General features: G+C 44.5%; 1 protein-coding gene across 5 annotated transcripts in view; it reads left to right on the forward strand.

Annotated features, from left to right (window-relative positions):
- Positions 1-22,022, forward strand: part of TAFA1 (TAFA chemokine like family member 1) — a 527,296-nt gene extending 505,274 nt beyond the window's left edge. For 2 of the 5 annotated variants that reach the window (XM_075321390.1, XM_075321394.1), the window contains 3 exons: positions 15,333-15,457; positions 17,907-17,973; positions 21,148-22,022. In XM_075321390.1, coding sequence (XP_075177505.1) covers positions 15,333-15,457; positions 17,907-17,924 — 143 coding nt within the window. In that variant the 3' untranslated portion in view covers positions 17,925-17,973; positions 21,148-22,022. The remainder of the gene's footprint in view (positions 1-15,332; positions 15,458-17,906; positions 17,974-21,147) is intronic. The other 3 variants (XM_075321393.1, XM_075321395.1, XM_075321392.1) reach the window with 2 other exon arrangements.
- Positions 22,023-25,704: the final 3,682 nt, after the last annotated feature.

Raw genomic sequence — 25,704 nt, forward strand, 5'->3', positions numbered from 1 at the left:
CTCAATTTGAGTTGGTACAAATCGATTCTTAGGACCCGGTCCATCAGTCATGTGAGTATTCTGTAGCCAAAGGACAGAAGGCCTGAGAGCTTCCTCTTACCTGATCGTATTCCAAGTTCCTCTTTTGATTTGTCGGCCTTGGACCACATCAAGTTGGGTAATCAAACATGAGGTAGTTGATGGTTCTCAGGACTCTCGTCTGTGGCCAAAGAACAGAAGGCCTAATAGCCTCCTATTGCCTGATCGCATCCTGGGTTCCTCTTTTGATTAACCGGCCTGGGACAACATCAGGCACTGGTTAATGAAAAGAAGGGTAAGTTGTTACACGTCGTGGCTCTCTTGTTGCAAGGAATGAGGTGGTCCCCCATTCCTTGTCAGCCACGAGCCCTACTGCTCAGCAGCACCAAAGGTCTGGGAGACTGTGCAGTCTGCAGGAGTTGCCTTCTCAGAGACACAGCAGAAGGGTGACACCTAGTGGTTCTCCCCTTGCAGGGAATGGAGCGGTCTCTCATCCCTTGCCTGCCATGAGCTCTCCTGCTCAGCATCATGGAGGCTCTGGGAAGTTGCGCAGTGTGCAAAGAATAGATGCTCAGGGAAGCAGCAAGACTTCCCTTAGCTCTGCACATTGTGAAACCGGGGATCCCGCCTTTATGACCCAGAGGCAGGAAGATGAGCATGAGCTCCACGTGACGTCTTCTGATTCGCTCACTGATATCACACGGCCCCATGACGAGGCTGGTGATGTGCTGAATCCTGACTGGCTGGGCCAGGACGTCACGAACCCTGATTGAGTCACGCCCGTCTCGCGCCCGCCCTTGGGTGGAGCTACACCTCCTTAAAAGCTCCCCCTGCCATCATGGCGGTGCGCGACCGTCCTTCTATGTTTGGATGTCTGGCAGCGTGCTGCCACGCCACTGTACAGACGTCATTGTCTTTCGTGGGCTTTGCCCTTGCTGCTCAGGCAGCACCAGGTTTGCAGGCCGTGTTCCTGCCTTGCTGCTCCGGCAGTATCTCCTTCAACAGGCCGTGTTCCTGTCCCAGGTGAGCTCCTCGAGTCTCCACCGGACTCACCTGGTTATTGAAAGCACACGTGCGTGGGCACCTCTGTGCTACCCTCGTGCCATATCCTGTGACTCCCGCTGGCACACGTGCGTAGGCACCTCTGTGCGTCCCCGTGCAACAGGTACACCGTACGAGAAGCCCCGAGCCATACAACCCTCACGGGTTAGGGCGGACCGGTGTACATAGATCGTCTGTGACGTTCCAGACGATCACTAGTAGCAACCCGCTCACTCTTTCCTGACCATAGCAGCGGTCCCTTACACCGCACAGTGGACCTTGACCGGCGGAAGCTGTCCATTTCCCATCTTGGCACGCTTCCCCGAGTCCCCCTCGTAACATTACGGTCGCGCCAAAGGTCTGGCTATGGCGGAAGAGCAGCAGCAGTTGCTGCGTTATGTGCAGCAGTTGGAGTCACGATTGGCAGCAGTGGAGCGGTCTTCCCCCGATAAGGCTGCTCTAGCAACAGTCGCCACCCAGGCGGCTACTCAGGCTGCGGAATTGTGCGGAAGGTCGCCTCGCCTTGCGCTCCCAGAGCGCTTCAGCGGGGACAGCTCTGAGTGCCGTGGTTTCATAAACCAGGTTACCACCTACTTGGAGTTGTCTGCGACTGATTACGCTACTGAGAAGGCGAAGGTAGCCTTCGTCCAGTCCCTGCTCACAGGGAAAGCGCTAAAATGGTCCACGCCGTTGTGGGAGCGCGGAGATCGGGTGGTGAATCACCTTCCAGTTTATCTTGAGGCCATGAGAAAGGTGTTCCTTGGGCCTCAAGTCACCCACGACTCCGCGCTGCGGCTCCTACGCCTTCGGCAAAGGTCCACTTCAGTCGGGGACTTTGCAGTACAATTCAGGACACTCGCCGCAGAGCTGGACTGGCCAGATAAAGTCCTGGTCCCTGTGTTCTGGGAGGGTCTGGCAGGGTTCGTCAAAGACGCGCTGGCCACCCGTGACGTGCCGACCACCTTAGAGTCCTTGATTCGGCTTGCCTCTCGCATAGACATCCGCCACGCGGAGCAGAGGCTCGAGGTCTCTTCGGCACCCACGTTTACCTGGTCTACAGAGCCTCTGACTTCCCTTCCCCACCAGACCGGTCTCCCAGCCAGCTCTGTTGATGACTCTGTGGAGCCAATGGAAGTCTCCAAAGTGGTCTCCTCTACCACAGGTTCTCTGCCGTCGGCCGATTGCTTTGCCTGTGGGCAGGGGGGACATGTAGCTACCCGATGTTTGAAACCTTCGGAAGAAAGTCAGTGTCTTGTTTCACCTTCAATCAGCGTGAGGAGGGTCATTTCCACTTCCCAAGACCAGGTGCCACCTAGTAAGACCCTCACTTCCTCTGACTCACGGAACGGTGTGCTGTCATGGGATCATGCCTCCAAAGTTGGGGCCCACTTAGGGGTCGACAGGACCAGAGACCTAGGGGTCAGGCATTATTGGGGGCCGGCAGTAGCTCAGGATGTACAGAAGAATATGGGAGTCCGTACGTCGTGTGCGTATAATATACCGTTCAGGCGGAGGCCTGCGGGTCTTCCACATCCTGTGCCATCTTTCGCACCTGGTGATCTAGTGTGGCTGTCTTCTAAACATATTAACCTTCCGGTACAGACAGCCGAGTTTGCTCCTAGGTACCTTGGCCCGTTTACAGTAATAGAGCAGGTAACCCCGGTAACATATCGACTCCAGCTCCCTCCGCGCTGGGCTATTTCTAATACTTTTCATGTATCTCTCCTGAAACCCGTACGACCTAAAACCTCGGGGTCTCTGCTGTCCCAGGTTGGCTTCTCGTCCGACGACCCTGAAGTAGCGAAGCTAGTAAGAACAAAAATTGTACAGGGCAAGAGGTACTTCCTCGTGGAGTGGGTCGGTCGTGGCCCGGAGCATAGGTCCTGGGAATTGGAGGAGCATGTCCACGCCCCAGGTTTGGTGGCGGCCTTCAGGCACAGGCGAGGGGGGGGCCCTAGACGGGGGGGTAATGTTACACGTCGTGGCTCTCTTGTTGCAAGGAATGAGGTGGTCCCCCATTCCTTGTCAGCCACGAGCCCTACTGTTCAGCAGCACCAAAGGTCTGGGAGACTGTGCAGTCTGCAGGAGTTGCCTTCTCAGAGACACAGCAGAAGGGTGACACCTAGTGGTTCTCCCCTTGCAGGGAATGGAGCGGTCTCTCATCCCTTGCCTGCCATGAGCTCTCCTGCTCAGCATCATGGAGGCTCTGGGAAGTTGCGCAGTGTGCAAAGAATAGATGCTCAGGGAAGCAGCAAGACTTCCCTTAGCTCTGCACATTGTGAAACCGGGGATCCCGCCTTTATGACCCAGAGGCAGGAAGATGAGCATGAGCTCCACGTGACGTCTTCTGATTCGCTCACTGATATCACACGGCCCCATGACGAGGCTGGTGATGTGCTGAATCCTGACTGGCTGGGCCAGGACGTCACGAACCCTGATTGAGTCACGCCCGTCTCGCGCCCGCCCTTGGGTGGAGCTACACCTCCTTAAAAGCTCCCCCTGCCATCATGGCGGTGCGCGACCGTCCTTCTATGTTTGGATGTCTGGCAGCGTGCTGCCACGCCACTGTACAGACGTCATTGTCTTTCGTGGGCTTTGCCCTTGCTGCTCAGGCAGCACCAGGTTTGCAGGCCGTGTTCCTGCCTTGCTGCTCCGGCAGTATCTCCTTCAACAGGCCGTGTTCCTGTCCCAGGTGAGCTCCTCGAGTCTCCACCGGACTCACCTGGTTATTGAAAGCACACGTGCGTGGGCACCTCTGTGCTACCCTCGTGCCATATCCTGTGACTCCCGCTGGCACACGTGCGTAGGCACCTCTGTGCGTCCCCGTGCAACAGGTACACCGTACGAGAAGCCCCGAGCCATACAACCCTCACGGGTTAGGGCGGACCGGTGTACATAGATCGTCTGTGACGTTCCAGACGATCACTAGTAGCAACCCGCTCACTCTTTCCTGACCATAGCAGCGGTCCCTTACACCGCACAGTGGACCTTGACCGGCGGAAGCTGTCCATTTCCCATCTTGGCACGCTTCCCCGGGTCCCCCTCGTAACAGTAAGTGGTTCTCAGGACTCTTGTCTGTGGCCAAAGAATACTAGGCCTGAGAGCATCAGGTTGGCTAGTCAAAAGAAGAGGAGGTAGGATTTGGTTTTCAGGGCTCTCGTCTGGCCAAAGTACAGAATGCCTGTGAGCCTCTTTTTATGTTATTGCATCCTGGATTCCTCTTTAAAATAGCCAGCCTGGGACAACATTTTGTTGGCTAATTAAAAGAAGAGGAGGTAGGAGGTGTTTGTCAGGGCTCTTGTCTGTGGCCAAAGGACAGAAGGCCTGAGAACCTCCTCATACCTGATCACATCCAACGTTCCTCCTGTGATTAGCTGACCCGGGAACACATCCAATTGGCTAATCAAAAGAAGAGGTGGTAAGAGTTGGTTTTTAAGGTTCTCGTCTGTACCCAAAGGATAGGAGGACTGAGAGCATCTCCGTACCTGATCACATCCAAGGTTCCTCTTTTGATTAGCCAGCCTGGGACAACGTCAGGTTGGCTAATCAAAAGAAGAGGAGGTAGGAGGTGGCTCTCAGTGCTCTCGTCTGTTGCCAAAGGACTAGAGGCCTGAGAGTCTCCTCTTACCTGATCGCTACCCGGTTTCCTCTTTTGATTAGCCAGCCTGGGATGACATCCAGCTGGCTAATGAAAAGAAGAGGAGGTAAGAGATGGATCAGGGCTCTCGTCTGTGGCCGAAGACAGGAGGCCTGAGAGTGTCCTCTTATCTGATTGTATTCCGGGTTCCTCTTTTGATTAACCGGCCTGGGATGACATCAGGTTGGCTAATCAAAAGAAGAGGAGGTGGATCAGTGCTCTCGTCTGTGGCCTAAGGACAGAAGTCCTGAGAACCTCCTCTTACCTGATTGTATCCTGAGTTCCTTTTTTGATTAGCCGATCTGGGACAACATCGGGTTGGCTATCACGTATAGGGGAGGTAAGAAGTGGTTTTCAAGGGTCTCGTCTGTGGCCAAAGGACAGGAGACCTGAGCGCCTTCTCTTACTTGATTGCATCCCGGATTCCTCTTTGGATTAGCTGGTCTGGGACGACATCAGGTTTGCTAATCATAAGAAGAGGAGGTAGGAGGTGGTTCTCAGGACTCTTGTCTGTGGCCAAAGGACAGAAGGCCTGAGACCTTCCTCTTACCTGATCATATCCTGGGTTCCTTTCTGGGTTAGCTGGCCTGGGACAACATCAGATTGGCTAATCAAAGAAGAGGAGATAGGAGGTGGATCAGGGCTCTCGTCTGGCCAGAGGACAGGAGGCCTGAGAAACTTTTCTTACTTGATTGCATCCTGGGTTCCTCTTTTAATTAGCTGGCCTTGGATGACATCAAGCTGGCTAATCTTAAGAAGAGGAGGTAGGAGATGGTTCTCAGGGTTCTTGTCTGTGGCCAAAGGACAGGAGGCCTGAGAGCTTCCTATTACCTGATCACATCCATGGTTCTTTTTGATTAGCCGGCCTGGAATGACAAAAAGAGGACATAAGAGGTGGTTTTTAGGGCTCTCGTCTGTGTCCAAAGGACAGGAGGCCTGAGAGTCTCCTCTTATCTGATTGTGTCCCGGGTTCCTCTTTTGATTAGCCATCCTGGGATGACATCAGGTTGGCTAATGAAGAGAAGAGGAGGTAAGAGGTGGTTTTCAGGGCTCTCGTCTGTGGCCAAAGGACAGGAGGCCTGAGAGCTTCCTCTTACTCGATCACCTACAAGGTTCCTTTTTTGATTAGCCAGCCTGGAATGACAAAAAGAAGAGGTAAGAGGTGGTGTTCAGGGCTGTTGTCTGTGTCCAAAGGGCAGGAGTCCTGAGAGTCTCCTCTTACCTGATTGTGTCCCGGGTTCCTCTTTTGATTAGCCATCCTGGGATGACATCAGGTTGGTTAATCAAAAGAAGAGGAGGTAGGAGGTGGTTCAGGGCTCTTGTTCAGCTGCCACAGAGCTCTTACATGGCCAATCAACCGGGTCCTGAAATCCAGTTTGCACCAATTTAAATAGGTCCGTCCAGCACTTTAGTTATCTGTGGTTGCTTAATATCAGCTCTGAGAACCATCTCCTACCTCCCAACATCCACGGCTCATTACCTTGATTAGCCAGCCTGACATCACACCGAGATGGCTAGTGCACACAGGTGCCACTGTCACTGATGTTGCCAGTTTAAAAGCGATTCTCAGGGCTCACATTCAGTAGCCACAGATTACAAACATGGCGGCTCGACTGATTTGAAGTGGTGCATATCAATTTACAGGACCTGGTCTATCGGCCATGTTTGTAATTTCTGCAGTTGGATAGGAGCTCGAATAAACTGTAGAAAAAGTAAAACCTGTCCAAAAAGGTCCCCAAAAACCTTGGAGAAGTGTTTTCCAATTGAAAAAACAATCAGAACTGTCCACTATGTGGACCTGGCATTTTTCTGATGGTCTTGTGAAGGCCAACATACCTGGACCCTTCAAGTGGTCCAAGCGATGGAAGTGCGGAGGTTTCAGCTGCACCCTGGACACTGCACTATGGACACAGCAGCACCTGGCTCCAGAAGGGAGCACCGCTAAAAATCTCACGCAGTCCATCCATTGGGCACTAGTCCTTGGATTTTTGGCAAATACCGCCATGGAATGTTTGTTTGTTTCTATGAATATTACCCTGCAGCGCATTCTAGAGAGAAAATAAAAGGTGACTTAAATTAATGACTTTTGGGTCATAAATTTAACAATAAAGCTCTGCAAGGATGGGAGGGGAAGGGAAAGCGGATGAATCAATTTCTTATCAAAGGAAGACGTCACGAGGACCCCCTGCCTGGTAGTAAAAAGCAGTACAAACAGTTTCAGCTTCCGTACAAGTGTTTCATGTGTAAAAGCAGTGGTACAAAGAGCTTCTGAGACTTCCCCAAGGTTATTGTCTAATCTCGTGGAAATATTTAGTCTTGAGCATTAAATGGATTCTAGCGCATTTTCCTTTGTCCGATAACAGAACTTCAAACCCAAAAAAGCATAAAAGATCCGAGATATTTTTATATTAAACTTTGCTAGCTTGCCGGTAACAATCACCGAAACCAGACAGCAAAAGGGGTGAGGGTTATGTTTTAAGACCTCCCATAAGTGTCCCTGGATGGTTTGGGGGGCAGTCCTATGGGTAGGACTTAAATATCCCAATTTGGGTGCATTAAAATGTTTGTAAATAGACAAGAGACTGCTATGCGGCAGTACCTGCTCCCACCACTAGGAGGAGCTGGCTACATACACAAAGTTAATTTGTCTACACATAGCTCCCTCTAGTGGTGGCTGCATACAGCTACATTTATTTAATTCACAAAAGAGCTTGAAGCTGGGAATATTTAACCTTAATATAATATATTTAGCGTCAGCGTCATGAAGGTTTTTACTTACTCTAAATCAAGCTGTTAGGTTACAAGTTTAACTCTATAGACTTATGGCTTCTTCAACCTTAAAACTGTATAAATGGTGTGTCCATATGTACATTTATCATTTTATTACCATGACATGGTGGTAAAACCCTCAACGGGTTGCAATTGACATCAAAATCATTGGGTGGCCACTAGGGATGATCGCATATCACAAGTATTCGGCAATATTCAGCTTAGCGAATTAGCGGATATCCAACGAATAGGTCGCCGCTATGTGAATATTCGATGCACAATGTAAGTCTATGGGAAACCCGAATAGTTGCTATTCGGGTTTCCCATAGACTTACATTGCGCATCAAATATTCGCAAATAGTCGAATAGCGGCGACCCATTCGGCAAATATGGGCGTTGCTGAATATTTGAGGTATTCGATCATCCCTAGTGGCCACATATAGCATAAATATCTACCAACAGAGTATCATTAAAAAAAAATAAATTCCAATTTCGCAACTCTGATCTCCAGATATGGAGCCAGAAGGAAAAGTAGAGAAGAATATACAGTATCTGTATAAGACTAATGAAAACACAATTTTGGACCTAAAATGGAAAAGAGGACATTAATAGGGATTGCTTAAAAAAAAATGGCGTGGTAATTTACCATGTCAGGTCCTGCCATATCTTCAGGGCACATACATGTCAATGTGACATCCACATGCTCCAACATGGCGAATGGAAAAGAGGTTGTGTACATATCTGATGACTACGAAATGTGCGGAAAATGTTTTGCATATGCAAAGTACGTGAGATATCCACTTAGTGGTAATTAAAATGACAGTAAGGCCATGGAAGAAAAAACAATTGATGTTCCGAGTACCCAAACCTTCCATTTAATGATGCTGATGAAGTTGATGTGATTGTTAGTGTCTGATTGTATATTTTCAGCTCCACTTCTGGCATTCTTATGCTGTTGATCCGCCGCATTCAATGAAAAATAGCCCCCAGTAAGAGCAGCGAAATCCTCAGATCTGCTTTTAATTCAAAGAAGCATGGTGTCCAGATCATTTAAGATGTTATGTGCAACCTCTAAGGATTTTCATTGTGAAGAAATTTGTATCACTGCCAAGTGGGTTATCCGCTCTTGTTTTTATTTGCCTAAAATTAGATCTACGCTGCAGAATAGAAATGTGGAGCTGCCGAGCTCTGGCTGCGGATGGGGCGGTGATTATCATAATGTAGGGATTATATTAGCTGTTGGCTTTGTAAGACACAGCTAATATCACGTTATATTGGGTAGAATCGATATTTTGGACCCGGTCCATGTGCCATGACCTGAGAGCCACCTTTTAAATCCCGCCATTCGCGACTCTTGTTTTTATTACCCGGCCCGGTGCAATGTCATTGTTGTGGCATGAGCTTGTGCCAGGCTAAAGCCGCGGATGCCGGGAGGTCAGAGCCGGTTCTCAGGGCTTACAACCAGCAGCCACAAATTACTGACGTGCTCGATGGACTGAGACGTATGAATCAGTTTGAACCAACTCTACTTTGGGATACACTTTTCTTGAGCTGAAACAGTCAATATACTAGTAAGTCGATTTATCATTGTGTCCAAGGATGTAGAGGCAGCTGCTGTGGGGCTTCTTTAAGACATGGAACCATTTCCTCTTGGCTACTGTGTGGCAAGAAGGGCTGGGATGATGGTAAGCCAAGTTTCCAACTCCATCTCCTCTGTTTTTCACATTCCAACTCTGGCTCCAACTCCAACCAAAAGGAGCCCCAACTCCAAAACGTTGACTCCAACTCCAAAATTCTGACTCCAACTCCAATACTACGACTTTAGCTCCAAAACTCCACCTCCAACTCCAAAACTCCGACTGTAAAACTCCAACTGTAAAACTTCAAAACTCCGACTCCAAAACTCCGACTCCAAAACTCCGACTCCAAAACTCCGACTCCAACTCCAAAATTCTGACTCCAACTCCAATACTACGACTTTAGCTCCAAAACTCCACCTCCAACAAAAACTCCAACTCCAAAACTCCAACTGTAAAACTTCAACTGTAAAACTTTAAAAACTCCGACTCCAAAACTCCGACTGCAAAACCCTGACTCCAAAACTCCGACTCCAAAACTCCGACTCCAAAACTCCGACTCCAAAACTCCGACTCCAAAACTCCGACTCCAAAACTCCGACTCCAAAACTCCGACTCCAAAACTCCGACTCCAAAACTCCGACTCCAAAACTCCGACTCCAAAACCCTGACTCCAAAACCCCGACTCCAAAACTCCGACTCCAAAACTCCGACTCCAAAACTCCGACTCCAAAACTCCGACTCCAAAACCCCGACTCCAAAACCCTGACTCCAAAACTCCGACTCCAAAACTCCGACTCCAAAACTCCGACTCCAAAACTCCGACTCCAAAACTCCGACTCCAAAACTCTGACTCCAAAACTCCGACTGTAAAACTCTGACTCCAACTCCAAAACTCCAACTCCAAAAATCCAACTCCAACTCCAAAAATCCAACTCCAACTCCAAAAATCCAACTCCAACTCCAAAAATACAACTCCAACTCCAAAAATCCAACTCCAAAACTCATACTCCAAAACTCCGACTGTAAAACTCCGACTGTAAAACTCCGACTCCAAAACTCCGACTCCAAAACTTCGACTCCAACTGTAAAACTCTGATTCCAACTCCAAAACTCCAACTCCAACTCCAAAAATCCAACTCCAAAACTCCGACTCCAACTCCACAGCCCTGATGACAAAAATCTCCACAAGACTATTCTCCAGAGGAAATGGACAAACAGTAGGATGAAGGATTGCTCCCCGACCATGGTGCGACTGCAACCCCTGCACTAGTATAGTTACCTACTAGATTGATTTTATTGGAGACTGAGGCATTTATGTACAATCTGCAGCCTGAGAAATGGAGATTACTGTATCCCCCTAAAAATAAGCCCTAGCATGATTTCAGAGGATTTTTGGAGTATGCTTGAAATATAAGCCCTACTCCAAGAATAAGCTCTAGTTACAGTTAGAGAGGGTGTTAGGTAGGGAGAGTCAAACTGCAATCTCTCAGGGCTCCTATTCTCTTACGGACCCCATGGTTTGTATTCTGAGGTTAAGATTGTTTAAGTACCTTTGGTGACATTACAGTCATGTGACCAAAGGTCTCTTAATTGCAAGAATCTAAAATAACTGAATAGGATACAGGGTGGTATGCAGGACTTACATTAGGGGGAAGGGAGAGTAAGCTGGGCAATTTCACAGGGTCCCCATTCTCCCAGGATCCCCTGCATTTCTATCCTAATATACGGTAGTAAGACTGCTTAAGGACCTTTGTGACATTATGATGATGTGACGAGGTTGTCACCAAAGGTCTTTTAATTGCAGGAGTGTACGGCTGAAGAGAAGACAGGATTGTATGTATACATGTATATGTGTGTATATATATATATATATAATAATAATAATTTTATTCATTTATATAGCGCTATTAATTCCACAGCGCTTTACATACATTGGCAACACTGTCCCCATTGGGGCTCACAATCTAGAGTCCCTATCTGTATGTCTTTGGAGTGTGGGAGGAAACCGGAGTACCCGGAGGAAACCCACGCAAACACGGGGAGAACATACAAACTCCTTGCAGATGGTGTCCTTGGTAGGATTTGAACCCAGGACCCCAGTGCTGCAAGACTGCAGTGCTAACCACTGAGCCACCGTGCCGCCCGGTATATATATATATCCAGTGTGTGTGTATATATATATATATATATATATATATATATATATATATATATATATATATATATATATATATATATATATATATATATATATATATATATATATATATACACTGTAACTGTGTGTGTATATATATATATATATATATATATATATATATATACATATACATATATATATTGTAACTATATATATATATATATATGTCTGTATATATATCTATATATATATAATATATATAGATATATATGTATATATACATATATATATATATATATATATATAATACACATGTTGATTTTCTAGAATGTGATATGATTATATTTTAATAAGTATTTATTTTTATATTAAATATTAAATATTTTATTATGTTTCTTAAAGAATAAATATGGGTTATTGTTTATGGAAAAAAATAACACATCCCCTGAAAATAAGCCCTAGCCCACCTTTCGGAGCAAAAGATAATATAAGAACCTGTCTTATTTTTGACGAAACACAGATTTAGTTATTTTTTTATAGATTAACCCATTACATTATGGTCATTGGCATAAAAATTATTGCAAATCTGCAGACAGTTGTACCCAAAGGCTCCAACATTCAGTTTCGTGGCCAGCACTATTCGAAACACCTGACTATTTTTGCTCCATTTTTTTGCAAGGCAAGGAAGCTCGGTGCAGCTGCAGAGGCGTTGGGCTGTGGCGGGGGATGCTCGTGTGTGACACCTGGTTGATATGCCGTTGGCGATTTTCTCCTCTTTGTGCTTTTGCCACCAATTTTAGACTGGAGGTCTCTGAGCTGCGATTCATTCTGTTCTGCCATCCTGAATATGTGCATCGGGTAGTAATATATACAATGTATCTAAACTGTATCGCTCACATGCAGTAATAAGGATACTTATATATAGATCCTAACTGCCGCAATGTTTGATGGTAACTCCATTACAGCCACAGTACACGTGGCGGAACTTTTATTTGGGGGGGAGGGCTGATTCTGAGTTTTACTATGTGACCATATAATTTCGGGTCACACCCCTTCCCTGGGCTTATTGTGCTTTACATGAAGATATAATCTGCATAAAAGACATTTCAGCTGCTGCAAAAAAAGCATAAAACACTTCAGCAGCTCAGAAAAAGAAACCTAAATTATACCACTGGTTAAAAAAAAAAAAATTCACACTTTACCCAACTTTTAACCCTTTTTGTCATTTAAAGGGGTTATTCCTATCTTTATAAATGGGCATTGTTGGATAGTGCTCATAAAGTTAAGCAAGTTTGCAATTTACTGTTTGTTAATACTTTCAACCGTTTTGGAGATATTAACAATTATATTTTATTTACAGCTCGTTGCCTTGGAGACCGACCACTGCTGCTAGCTAGCAGAACATACGCAGTGCTTACAAGCTCCTCTTTTTCAAGCTTTTTAAAACAGTTTTGAAGCTGCAGCGAGTTGTTACATCCTAATTCTGGCTAGATTCAGTGCAGGGCTTACAAGCTAGAGAAAATTGGTGGTCGGTCTCCTAGGCAACATGCTGAAAACAAAAGTGGTAAAAGCTCAGGAACGGCTGCACATTTTAATAAGCAGTAAATTGTAAAAGTTCTTGTTTCTACAAGTACTATCTAACAATATCAATCTATCAAATTGGGAAAAACCCTTTAAGGTCCTAAATTTTGGATTCATAAGATTCTGTTTGCCTGCAGACATCGTAAGGTCCAAATTCTGGGCTCATGCCTGCAGACATCACTGAGTTCAATTCATAATCTATATGCAGGAAAGCTCCCTCTAGTGGTGGCTGAAAGCAAATGGAATTTTATCATTAAAGCGGTTGTCTCATGTTCCTAAAGTGTTTGTAATAACAGGAAAGCTCCCTCTAGTGGTGGCTGCAAACAAATGGAATTTTAGCATTAAAGGGGTTGTCTCATGTTCTTAAAGTGTTTGTAATAAAAGGAAAGCTCCTTCTAGTGGTGGCTGCAAGCAAATTCAATGTTATCATTAGAGGGGTTGTCTCATTTTCTTAAAGTGTTTGCAATAACTGGAAAGCTCCTTCTAATGGTTAGTGGTGGCTGCAAGCAAATTCAATTTTTATCATTAAAGGGGTTGTGTTATGATCCGGAACCATGGAAGACCACCATAAATCATTGGTAAAAGGTGACAAGAGCATTAGCAACTAATCTGGCCGCCATCCTCTTACTAACCATCAACACTAGAAGTAGCCGAGGGGTGAACTAACATCCTGGGCACCGCGAACCCAGCCGGAGAACTAGCTATCCTAAAGGAAGGAAAGATGAATAACTCTTTGCTTCAGAAAATAGATTAAGAATAGCTAGCCCCCCACATTCAAAGACTGCGGTGATATAGGAAAACACAATACACAGATAGATGATAGGATTAGCAAAAGGTGAGGCCCTACTGACTAAATAGGACAGGACAGAAAGGGGCTGATGGTGGCCAGAGAAAAACCCTGCAAAAGTCCAAATACCTGATAGTACAAAAAGGCCCTCAGATCACTAGATCTGAACTCCGTCCTATACCAGGTGCTCTTGTCGTACCAATGAACAGAAAGCAGGAACCATTACAAATTCAAGAAGCAACAAACACATGGACTTATAGGAGCAATACTCCAAACAAAGCTGCAGGGAGCTTCCCAGCTAAGCAACTGAGAGGGAAGATCCCTGCATGCAAATAAACTGACAATAACCACAGCAAATGACAAACTCAGATAAGAGCAAAAAGAACCAACCAACAAATAAAGAGCCAAGCACTTATCTGGGGTAGATGTGGTCTGGAGCAGGATGAAGCAGGCTGGTGAACAAAGAACAACTGACATCCGGCATAGCCTGTTATCAGACCAGGGTTTAAATAGGCAGAGAGTTAGCAATGGAAACTGTCTCTGTCCAAACCATTCCTGGCCACAAGAGGGAGCCTCACAGCAGCCAAAGCATAACTGACATTCACAACAGGGTTGTCTCATGTTCTTAAAGTGTTTGTAATAACAGGTAAGCTCCTTCTGGTGGTGGCTGCAAGAAAATTCAATTTTATCATTAAAGGGGTTGTCTCATGTTCTTAAAGTGTTTGTAATAACAGGAAAGCTCCCTCTAGTGGTGGCTGCAAGCAAATTCAATGTTATCATTAGAGGGGTTGTCTCATGTTCTTAAAGTGTTTTTACTAACAGGAAAACTCCCTCTAGTTGTGGCTGCAAGCAAATTCAATGTTATTATTAGAGGGGTTGTCTCATGTTCTTAAAGTGTTTCCCTCTAGTGGTGGCTGCAAGCAAATTTAATTTTATCATTAAAGGGGTTGTCTCATATTCTTAAAGTGTTTGTAATAACAAAGAATTTTGCAATTTACCTCCTATTGAAAATTTTCAGATGGATTTTTAATCCTATAGTTAACAACTTGTCACCCAGCAGACAAAGTGGCTTATTACTTAGAAAAGATGCACCCGATGCTTATTCGGAAGCTGACTGATTAGCATTGTCCTTTAAACAGTGTATCACTTGTGTATTAGGAGCTTGAGAATCACCAGACTAAAAAAAAAACAAAAAAAACCAACAATTTCCCAATTTAAGGGGATTGTCCACGGCTTGGACAACCCCTTACGGGCTGTAGTTGCCAAAGTAAAATATCAAAAATGTATACTCACCTAGATCATCTTTATAGCCATTATGATATATAAAGATGAAAATAGTAAAATTGTAGCTTCCTTTGGTCACCACTAGAGGGAGCTTACTGTATACTGATCATACATTGATTTCAATAGTAGCACAGTATGCCGGTCGTTCATCAGCTCCCTCAAGTGGTCTTTGTAAAAATTAATTTTTCATAAAATTTTCTTCCAAAACTAAAGTCATCGTAGGGTGACCACATTGATCTCGATGGGATCCCTGCAGAAAGTTTTCAGTTTTGCTACAGCGCCATCACAGGAGAAATGAAAGCTTACATTTCTGGTGCTTTCTATGGATTTGCAAAGTTGCTGTCTGTTGTCCCTTATATCTGGATACTTCTTTAAAGGTTTCCCTGGTAGAATTGTAAAATGTTTTTTCCGATCCTGACAATCCCTTTAATTAATGTCATTGCTGTATGGGAGTTTTATATGACGTTTACATTGGACTTTTTTTTTTTTTTGCAGCTTCGATAGTTATTGGGAAATGGTGGTGTGAGATGGAGCCATGTTTAGAAGGGGAAGAATGTAAGACGCTGCCAGATAACTCAGGATGGATGTGTGCAACTGGCAATAAGATAAAGACCACTAGAGTAAGTATCCGACAGCTTTTGGCAATTGGATCAGGAGCGTCAGTGTATTAGTATAATGTTTAGAACATCCCAGATCACCTTCAGAAACCATCAGATATTTATCAATACTTTAATGTTCCATAAAATAACCATTCTGTAACATTTCTTTAAAATTCTGCCATGTTGTTACTCCTCCTGGAAATCCTTGCTTGGGAGATGCCACTCCCCTTTTTAAGGTTTGTCCAATCAGTGCTGAGCGTAGGGACACATACTATTGACAAGGTGAATGGTAACCCCCAAATATTTCCAGATACCCGCAGAATACTCATACCGAACAAACACACGTTGTGCAATTTTAATAAATATATACTGTACATATACTATATATATATATATATATATATATATATTTATTTATTTTTTTATTTTTTTTATTTTTTTTTTTATTTTATTTTTTTTATTTGAGCAGGTTCTGATTCTAGATCTTTCTATTTACAGCATTTTTGTCGCTGGGTTTCACAATACAAATTGTATACCTTAAGTAAATTTCATAGACCTGAGAAGGCTGGTGTATTTACACTGAAAACTTGTAAGAATGGCTGTAGAATCCTGACATTAAGATGAGTCTAGTTAGTGAATTAAATATCTCATAAGATTAAGTGTATTCAGGGTCCACCTACCCAGCCTGACTGACAACTGCAGCTTGTACTGAGCAGTGTGAGATTTCTGCAGCAGCAGGGAGGAGGGACACTGAGGAGTTGTTAATCAGGAGAGGAAGGTGGAGATTCAGCAGCAGAGAGGAGGGACACTGAAAATCTATCAGTCGGAAGAGGTGGGTTGAGATTCTGCAACAGGGAGGAGGGACACTGAGAAGCTGTCATAAGGAGAGGGAGGTGGAGATTCAGCAGCAGGGAAGAGAGACACTGAAAAGCTGTTGGCCAGGAGAGGTGGGTAGAGACTCAGCAGCAGGGAGGAGGGGCACTGAGATGCTGTCAGTCAGGAGAGGTGGGTAGAGACTCAGCAGGAGGAGCACTGAGATGCTGTCAGTCAGGAGAGGTGGGTAGAGACTCAGCAGGAGGAGCACTGAGATGCTGTCAGTCAGGAGAGGTGGGTAGAGACTCAGCAGCAGGGAGGAGGGGCACTGAGATGCTGTCAGTCAGGAGAGGTGGGTAGAGATTCAGCAGCAGGGAGGAGGGTCACTGAAAAGCTGTCAGCCAGGAGAGTTGGATAAAGATTCAGCAACAGGGAGGAAGGACACTGAGAAGCTATTAATCAGAAGAGGTGGGTAAAGATTCTGCAGCAGGGAGGAGGGGCACTGAGAAGCTTTAATAAGGAGAGGTGGGCAGAAATTCAGTAGCAGGGAGGAGGGTCACTGAGAAGCTGTCAGTCAGGAGAGGTGGGTAGAGATTCAGCAACAGGGAGGAGGGGCACTGAGAAGCCGGAAGTTAGGACAGGTTGGTAGAGAATCCGCATCAGGGAGAAAAAAAAACACCGAAAAGCTGTCAGCCAGGAGAAGTGGGTAGAGGTTCAGCAGCAGGTAGAAGCGACACTGAGAAGCCGGATGTCAGGAGAGGTTGTTCGGCTAAGTGAACAGAAATTCAACTGCAGTAGGAAGGTAGCACACTGAGAAGCTGTCAATCAAGCTAGGTGGAGATTCAGTAGCAGGGAGGAGGGACAGTGAGAAGCTGCAGTTAGGCTTAGTGGGCAGAAATTCATTTCTTGTAGGAAGGAGGGACACTGAGAAGCTATCAAGCTAGGTGCAAGGAAATTCAGCTTCTGCAGGGGGAGGAGGGACACCAAGGAGCTGTCAATCAGACCAATTGGGCAGCAGCTCAGGAGCAGCAGGGAGGAGGGACACCAAGGAGCTGTCAATCAGACCAATTGGGCAGCAGCTCAGGAGCAGCAGGGAGGAGGGACACCAAGGAGCGGACAATTAGGCTAAATAGGCAAATGTTCTTCAACAGCAGGGAGGAGGAGCACTGAAGAACTATCAATTAGCCTGGGTGAACAGAAAATTGAGAATTAAAGGATTATACAATCTTATCAAAGTAAGTACACCAACCTCAATAGGTCTTAGATCTCTATTTAGTAACATATGCAGTTTGTATTCTGTTAACTGGTGACAGATTCGGAGCGTCACCAATAAAGGTAGAAAATCCCTTAAATATACATTTACAGGAGGAATGACAGAGGGACAAATTCTCAGAAATTACTATTTAATGTGGAACTTATCCAATATTTGCTTTTATCATCACTGAATCATGGCTACATTGTATATGATACATGTGTAGATTTCTTCATTGCTGCATCACAAATATTTTATAAAAAATTTATTGGTTTTGTTATTTTTTTTTAAATCTTTTGACAAATAGTATCATTGTACAGAACTCCATTACCGTATAACCTCTATTAGATGCAACATTTGTATTTCTGCTCGCAGAGGGTTCACTTTTTTTGTTTTGTTTTTAAGTTTCAGGGTCACACATGACCACCTTCATGCAAGGCAGGATGGCATCTGAGGCCCTGAAACATAGTAGGTAAAGTCACTGTTGTCACTGAAAACGAGCCGACTGTTCAGCGTTATTGTCGTCATTCTCATGCCTGTTACAATATTTCCCGCTGTCCATAAAATATTAACCAGTTAGAAATGTAGTATAGTTCTCCTGATTAGTTATGTCTCTTGCCTCATCTGCAGGGCATTGCAGCTTAGGTATCCATGGTTAAGATCACAAGCAACTAACTGTTACAATATGAGTGGTTATAACCATGCATATCTTAGCTACTGCAATGCCCTGCACATGAGGTAAGAGACATAACTAATCAGGAGAACTATACTACATTTCTAATTGGAGGTATTTGCAATATTATTACACCTACTACGTATTGGGATAGGATCTTGGAGATGGGAATAGCCCTTTAAGGAGGCAGCCATAGTGCTTTTCTAGGGGGCTCCAGACTATGCAGATGAGCGGGGGTGGGGGGGGGCGTTACTTCAATACTTCAGTAAGAATCCCGCACATTACACCACAACGCCCGCGACTGCAGCTCTGTGAGATCTCACATGGATAACAGCCGTCCCCATACATAATTAATGCTGTTTGCTGTGTACTTTGCTCGGATCTACTCTAAGAATTAAGACAGCAACAAGGTAAACACAGACCGGAGTCCTGTGTGACGGAACGAGCCGCTATTATTAGTGCGATCCGCACACACAACCCCGGAGCAATGACATTAATTGACTGTGCTCCGACAATCAACTCAGCAAACCAGAGCCTGCCAGAAACACACATACACAGCACTGCGACTGCACTGATTATTGTACAGCATGGACCAGGAAAGAAGAGGCGGGAGGAAGGGAAAGGGAAGGAAGGCAGAAAGGAAGGAAGGAAGGGAGGGAGAAAGGAAGGAAGGGAGGGAAAGGGAAGGAAGGGAGGGAAGAAGAAAGGAAGGAAGGGAGGGAGGAAGAAAGGAAGGAAGGGAGGGAGGACCGAAGGAAGGAAAGGAGGAAGGAAGGGAGAAAGGAAGGGAGGAAGGAAGGAAGGGAAGAAGAAAGGAAGGGAGGGAGGAAGGGAGGAAGGAAGGGAGGGAGAAAGGAAGGAAAGAAGGAAGGGAGGGAGAAAGGAAGGGAGGAAGGAAGGGAGGGAGAAAGGAAGGGAGGAAGAAAGGAAGGGAGGAAGGAAGGAAGGAAGGAAGGGAGGAAGGAAGGGAGGGAGAAAGGAAGGAAAGAAGGAAGGGAGGGAGAAAGGAAGGGAGGAAGAAAGGAAGGGAGGAAGGAAGGAAGGGAGGAAGGAAGGAAGGAAGGGAGGGAGGTTAGGAAGGATGGAAGGAAGGGAGGGAGGAAGGAAGGGAGGGAGGACCGAAGGAAGGAAAGGAGGAAGGAAGGGAGAAAGGAAGGGAGGAAGGAAGGAAGGGAGGAAGAAAGGAAGGGAGGGTGGAAGGAAGGAAGGGAGGAAGGAAGGGAGGGAGGAAGGAAGGGAGGAAGGAAGGGAGGGAGAAAGGAAGGGAGGAAGGAAGGGAGGAAGGAAGGAAGGGAGGAAGAAAGGAAGGGAGGAAGGAAGGAAGGAAGGAAGGGAGGAAGGAAGGGAGGGAGAAAGGAAGGAAAGAAGGAAGGGAGGGAGAAAGGAAGGGAGGAAGAAAGGAAGGGAGGAAGGAAGGGAGGAAGGAAGGAAGGGAGGGAGGTTAGGAAGGATGGAAGGAAGGGAGGGAGGAAGGAAGGAGGAAAGGAAGGGAGGGAGGTTGGGAGGAATGGAAGGGAGGGAGGAAGGAAAGAAGGGAGGGAGGAAGGAAAAAAGGGAGGAAAGAAGGGAGGGAGATAGGAAGGAAGGAAGGGAGGGAGGAAGGAAGGGAGGAAGGAAGGGAGGAAGGAAGGGAGGGAAGAAGGGAGGGAAGGAGGAAGGAAGAAAGGGAAGGAGGGAGGAAGGAAGGGAGTGAGGGAGGAAGGAAGGAGGGAGGGAGGGAAGAAGAAAGGGAGGGAAGGAGGAAGGGAGGGAGGAAGAAAGGGAGGAAGAAAGGGAGGGAGGAATGAAGGGAGGAAGAAAGGAAGGGAGGGAAGGGAGGAAGGAAGGAGGAGAGGGAGGAAGGAAGGGAGGGAGGAAGAAAGAAAGGAAGGGAGGGAGGTTGGGAAGGATGGGAGGGAGGAAGGAAGGGAGTAAGAAAGGGAGGGAGGAAGAAAGGGAGGAAGGAAGAAAAGGAGCAAGGGAGGGAGTGAGGTTGGGAGGGAAGGAGGAAGGGAGGGAGGAATTAAGGAAGGAAGGAAAAGGAAGGTAGGCGAGGAAGGAATAAAGGGGAAGGAAAGGATGGATGGAAGGAAGAAAAGGAAAGAAGAAAACATGGAAGGAAAGGGGGGAAGGAAGGAAAGAAGGAAAAAAGGGTGGAAGGAAGGAAAGGAAAGAAGAAAACATGGAAGGAAAAGGAGGAAGGAAAGAGAGGGAGATAGGAGGGACGGAAGGAAGGAAAGAAAGAGGGAGGTTGGAAGGGAAAGGCGGGAGGAAAGGAAGGAAGAAAGGAAGTTAGGACGGAAGAAAGGAAGGATGGAAGGAAGGAATGAAGAAAGGAAGGGGAAGGAAGAGAAAGGAGGGAAGGAAGGAAAGAAAAAAAGAACAAAGGAGGGAAGGAAAGAAAAAATGAAAAGAAAAAAGGAAGAAAGTAGAAAAGGCAAAGAAAGCAAGAGAAAGAAAAAAGAAAGAAATAGATACATAGATAAATAAGGAATTTAACAAAAATAGATAGATAGATGATGGATAGATAGATAGATAGATAGATAGAGGGATAGATAGATAGATAGATAGATAGAGGGATAGATAGATAGATAGATAGATAGAGGGATAGATAGGTATAGATAGATAGATAGATAGAGATAGATAGATAGGTAGAGGGATAGATAGGTATAGATAGATAGATAGATAGATAGATGGATGGATGGATAGATAGATGATAGATAGATAGATAGATGATGGATAGATAGATGATGGATGGATAGATAGATGGATGGATAGATTATGGATAGATAGATGATGGATAGATAGATGATGGATGGATAGATAGATGATGGATAGATAGATATTCTATTTATTCTGTGTAATGTTGTAGCACTTCGCATATATTCAGATCACATTTTCTGATGTTTTCATGATTATTGAATGAAACGTGCTGCTAATAGTAATTATATTTATACCATTTCCTAATTTCTAAACTCTTTTTTTTTTTTTTAGATTCATCCAAGATCCTAAGATTTCTTTTTCCGGTCAATATCACATCCACCTGCTGATGAATGAGGACGCCATATACAAACTTTCATCTCTTTGGAAAATAAAAAGTACCCTAAGGATTTACAAGCCAAATGGATATTTTACTTGCACTTTTGACTTTTTGATGAAAAACTCTCAGTGGTTTCACTATGTGAAATATAAATTATCCATGGGGAGCAAGAAATTAGCAAATATTTGGGCTACATGTTGACTTTGGCCAAGAACGGGACAGGAAATGTAAGACTGTTCTATAGGATGTGGGATTCCGGATTGATATCATCGGAGAATCGTGTATATATAGGTGATGGACCCTCCACTAAGACATTACGGACTCCTTCCAATACCAGGACTAGTCCCCTGTTTATATCAATAGGATAAATCTGGCTTGACAAGGGTAAAACTTCTCACCCGACTCATCGAGAATCTTCAACATCTACACGGAATCAAGATCTTCCTTCAATTCCGGATGAACATGTTGATGATGAAATATGTTATTTTTTTTTCTATTGTGTTCTGAAAGCTTTTTACCCATGTGTGATTATAGCATGCCAGCTTTGATTATGTCAATATTTCTATTCAAATGGTCGCTCCCGCCATCTTCCAACAAAGTATTTTTTTATAGGAAGTTCAACGGAGAAAGAAACAAATGTCGAAGCACGATGCACCCACCATGGAACATGGCCGCGAGTCTGTGGCAGTCGGGATCTTTGTATCATCACTGGTGTAAATAGGGTGTCGGCAGGATTTGTATAATCGGTGCTGTCTGCAGTAAATCCCACTGTTTTGCACTTGCTTATTCCTTTAAAAGTAAAAGTCTTAATAAACATTATTTTGTTTGATTTTTTATTATCATTATTATTATTATTATTATTATTATTATTGTCATCTTCACATTGAATATTAAAATTCCAGAAAACTAAAATACCTCAAGTTTAAACCATCACCTACATAGAGAAACTAAAAGGTTTCCTTCAACAAATATTGTTTAAATCAATGGTACAGGTAAATATAAAAATCTTTGTAATATATAAGATAAATGTGCTTCTTTCTCAACTTATGAGCCACTTCTCTTCTGTCTCCACTTATGAGCCACTTCTATTCTTCCTCCACTTATGAGCCACTTCTCTTCTTTCTACACTTATGAGCCAGTTCTCTTCTTTCTACACTTGAGCCACTTCTCTTCTTACTCCACTTATGAGCCACTTCTCTTCTTTCTACACTTATGAGCCACTTCTCTTCTTTCTACACTTATGAGCCACTTCTCTTTCTCCACTTATGAGCCACTTCTGTTACTTCTCCACTTATGAGCCACTTCTCTTCTTTCTCCACTTATGATACACTTCTCTTCTTTCTCCACTTATGAGCCACTGCTCTTCTTTCTCAACTTATGAGCCACTGCTCTTCTTTCTCCACTTATGAGCCACTGCTCTTCTTTCTCCACTTATGAGCCACTTCTCTTCTATCTACACTTATGAGTCAATTCTCTTCTTACTCCACTTATGAGCCTACTTCTCTTATTTCTCCACTTATGAGCCACTTCTCTCCCTTGAAATCATCATTCAGTCTGAAAAAACTTCTAAAAATCTACCAACTCTAAACAGGCTCCACAAGGAGTTCACGAAATTATTACATTACAGCTGACTGTTGAAATCTAAGGAAAAGGGAGAAGGATGGAGGAGCAAATCTGCCCAACTCCAAAGAGATTCGACAGGGCGCTCACTGAAGGATTAGATTACAGCTGCCTAGCAAAATCTAGAGAAAAGGGACAAAGAGGGAGGAGCGCAGTGATAGAGAGGCAATGAAAATGCTTCTTCACTTATGAGCCATGTATCCCTCATGAAATAATCATTCAGTCTGAAAAACTTCTAAAAGCCTATCCAACTCTAGACAGGTTCCACAAGGAGTTCACTGAAGGATTCTATTAGAGCTGCCAATTTAAATCTATGGAAAATAGAAAGAGAAAAAGGATAGAGAGGCTTTGAGAAATGCTTCTTTCTCCACTTATGAGCCATTTCTCCCTCTTGAAATAATCATTCGGTCTGAAAAACGTCAAAAACTGCTCAACTCCAAACGGGTTCGACACTGAAGGATTACATTACAGCTGCCTATTGAAATCTATAGAAAAAGGAGGAGGGAGGAGCACAGTGATAGAGAGGCACTGAGAAATGCTTCTTTCTCCAATTATGAGCCACTTATCCTTCTTGAAATCATCATTCAGTCTGAAAAAACGTCTCAAAAATCGACCAACTCCAAACAGGTTCCATAAGGAGTTCACTGAAGGATTAGATTACAGCTCCCTATTGAAATTTATGGAAAAGGGAGGAGGGAGGAGAACAGTCATATAGAAGAATTGAGAAATGCTTTCTACACTTATGAGCCACTTTTCCTAGCTCTTGAAATAATCATTCAGACTGAAAAATTGTAAAAATCTTTCCAATCAAAACAAATCGTAATTTCACTAAAGGATCAGATTACAGCTGCCTTATGAAATCTGTGGAAAAAGGAGAGGATGAAAAAGGATGGAGAAGAAGTGATAGAGAGGCATTGAATAATGCTTCTTTCTCCACTTATGAGTCACTTCTCTCTCTTGAAATCATCATACAAAGGTTTAAATTACCTGTTTACATTTATTATACTCTATGTGCTGCTAAATTTACCCCCAAAACAAATCAGATGCCCCCTAAAAGAATCGCACTTACCAGACCCCAAGCAATTAGAGTTGGCAAGTGAATGGACTCTCACATACAAATCTGCGTTTCTGTCAGGTCTCCCAGTGTTTACAGCGGTTGGCTCCCCCTGGTGACTGGAAGTAGTATCACTTATGCGTAGTGATACTGGTACCCAATCTATTTGTGAGAGCTGCAGTGTGATACAGCTGGAACAGCGAGGGACCTGACAGCGACGCAGATCTCTGTGTGAGAGCCCATCCACCATCAGCACTGGCCAACTGTAATTGTTTGGGGCCTGATGAGTGCAATTCTCTTTTTTTTTGGGGGGGGGGTTGTGAGTCTGCTTTCTTTTGTGGGTGTCTACTTTTTTTAATGAAGAGTCCTGCAGTATTCTTTAATCTTTTTAGCTGCTTGGACACTTGCTTATGGAACCACAACTAGAGCTTATTTTTGGAGTAGGACTTATATTTTAAGCATACTAAAAAAAGTCCCCGAAATCCTACTAGGCCTTATTTTTGGAGTAGGTCTTATTTTTGGGAAAACATTCCATTATATATGGACCTCCAAATTGGTTTCCTTGGAATAGTAAAAATGATACTGCCATTTGTCACGGGGTCCTCCTCCCATATCACGTAATCAACAGAGCGAGAGATGGTGGTACAATCCAAAGAGCATTTATTCCAAGCAAATCAAAACGGTCCATAAGATAATCCACCATATAGAGGGTAAAATAGTCCAGAAACACGAATATAGTCCAGAAAGCAATAAATAAATGTCCATGTCTCTCTGAGAAGCCCCAGCTTTCCTCAGAGGTTCAATCTTCTTCCTTCCCTCTTCAATTTCCCAACAGACTGCCTGAATCTCCCAGGTAAGCAAAGGGTTTACAGTTGGCTGGACTCTAGGCCCACCTCCCCCTACACCCAGGGACGGAAGCTCCTCAAGAGGCTATAACCTTGCACTATAGGGGGTGATTACTTACAAACAATAGAAATGTACACAGAAGCAGTACAAATAATGGATAGTGAACCACGCCTAAACATGAACCCACACAAAATGGTACATGACCCACAATATCCCACCATCACACCATTATTCCACACTCTGCCATGTTGCCAAAATTTGAATACAATGTCCAGACGCTGGCGACTTCCTGGCAGGTAACTCTTCCATTGCGCTAAACCTTCCAATATAGTATTATCTTCAAATATGATTCTATTACGATTACCTTGCATTTTTGGTCAATAATACACACAACATAAAATGGGAAAAGATACTTAGTGTTGCATCCAACAATACACATGGCACAATAGTCAGGGAAATCTGGAAGTAAAATCACTGGTACAAATGCCAAATCTGCCTTTAGTCACATTGTCTGGTTTAATTTCAGCTCAAATGGCCGCTCGTAATAAGGCAGGCATAGCAGAGCAAGGGTTCTAATTTGGCAGAAATGTTATTTTTTTGTCAGAATTAGTTTTCTAAATAAATTCCAATATATCTTTATAAATACAGTTGAAACCAGAAGTTTCCCTCCGCTCTCTATAAAGACACATCTGCAGGTTTTTCCCTCTGCTCTCTATAAAGACACATCTGCAGGTTTTTCCCTCCGCTCTCTATAAAGACACATCTGCAGGTTTTTCCCTCTGCTCTCTATAAAGACACATCTGCAGGTTTTTCCCTCCGCTCTCTATAAAGAAACATCTGCAGGATTTTCCCTCCGCTCTCTATAAAGACACACCTGCAGGTTTTTCCCTCCGCTCTCTATACAGACACATCTGCAGGTTTTTCACTCCGCTCTCTGTAAAGACACATCTGCAGGTTTTACCCTCTGCTCTTTATAAAGACACATCTGCAG

This window comes from Anomaloglossus baeobatrachus, chromosome 8 (genome assembly GCF_048569485.1).
Source record: "Anomaloglossus baeobatrachus isolate aAnoBae1 chromosome 8, aAnoBae1.hap1, whole genome shotgun sequence".
NCBI lineage: Eukaryota > Metazoa > Chordata > Amphibia > Anura > Aromobatidae > Anomaloglossus > Anomaloglossus baeobatrachus.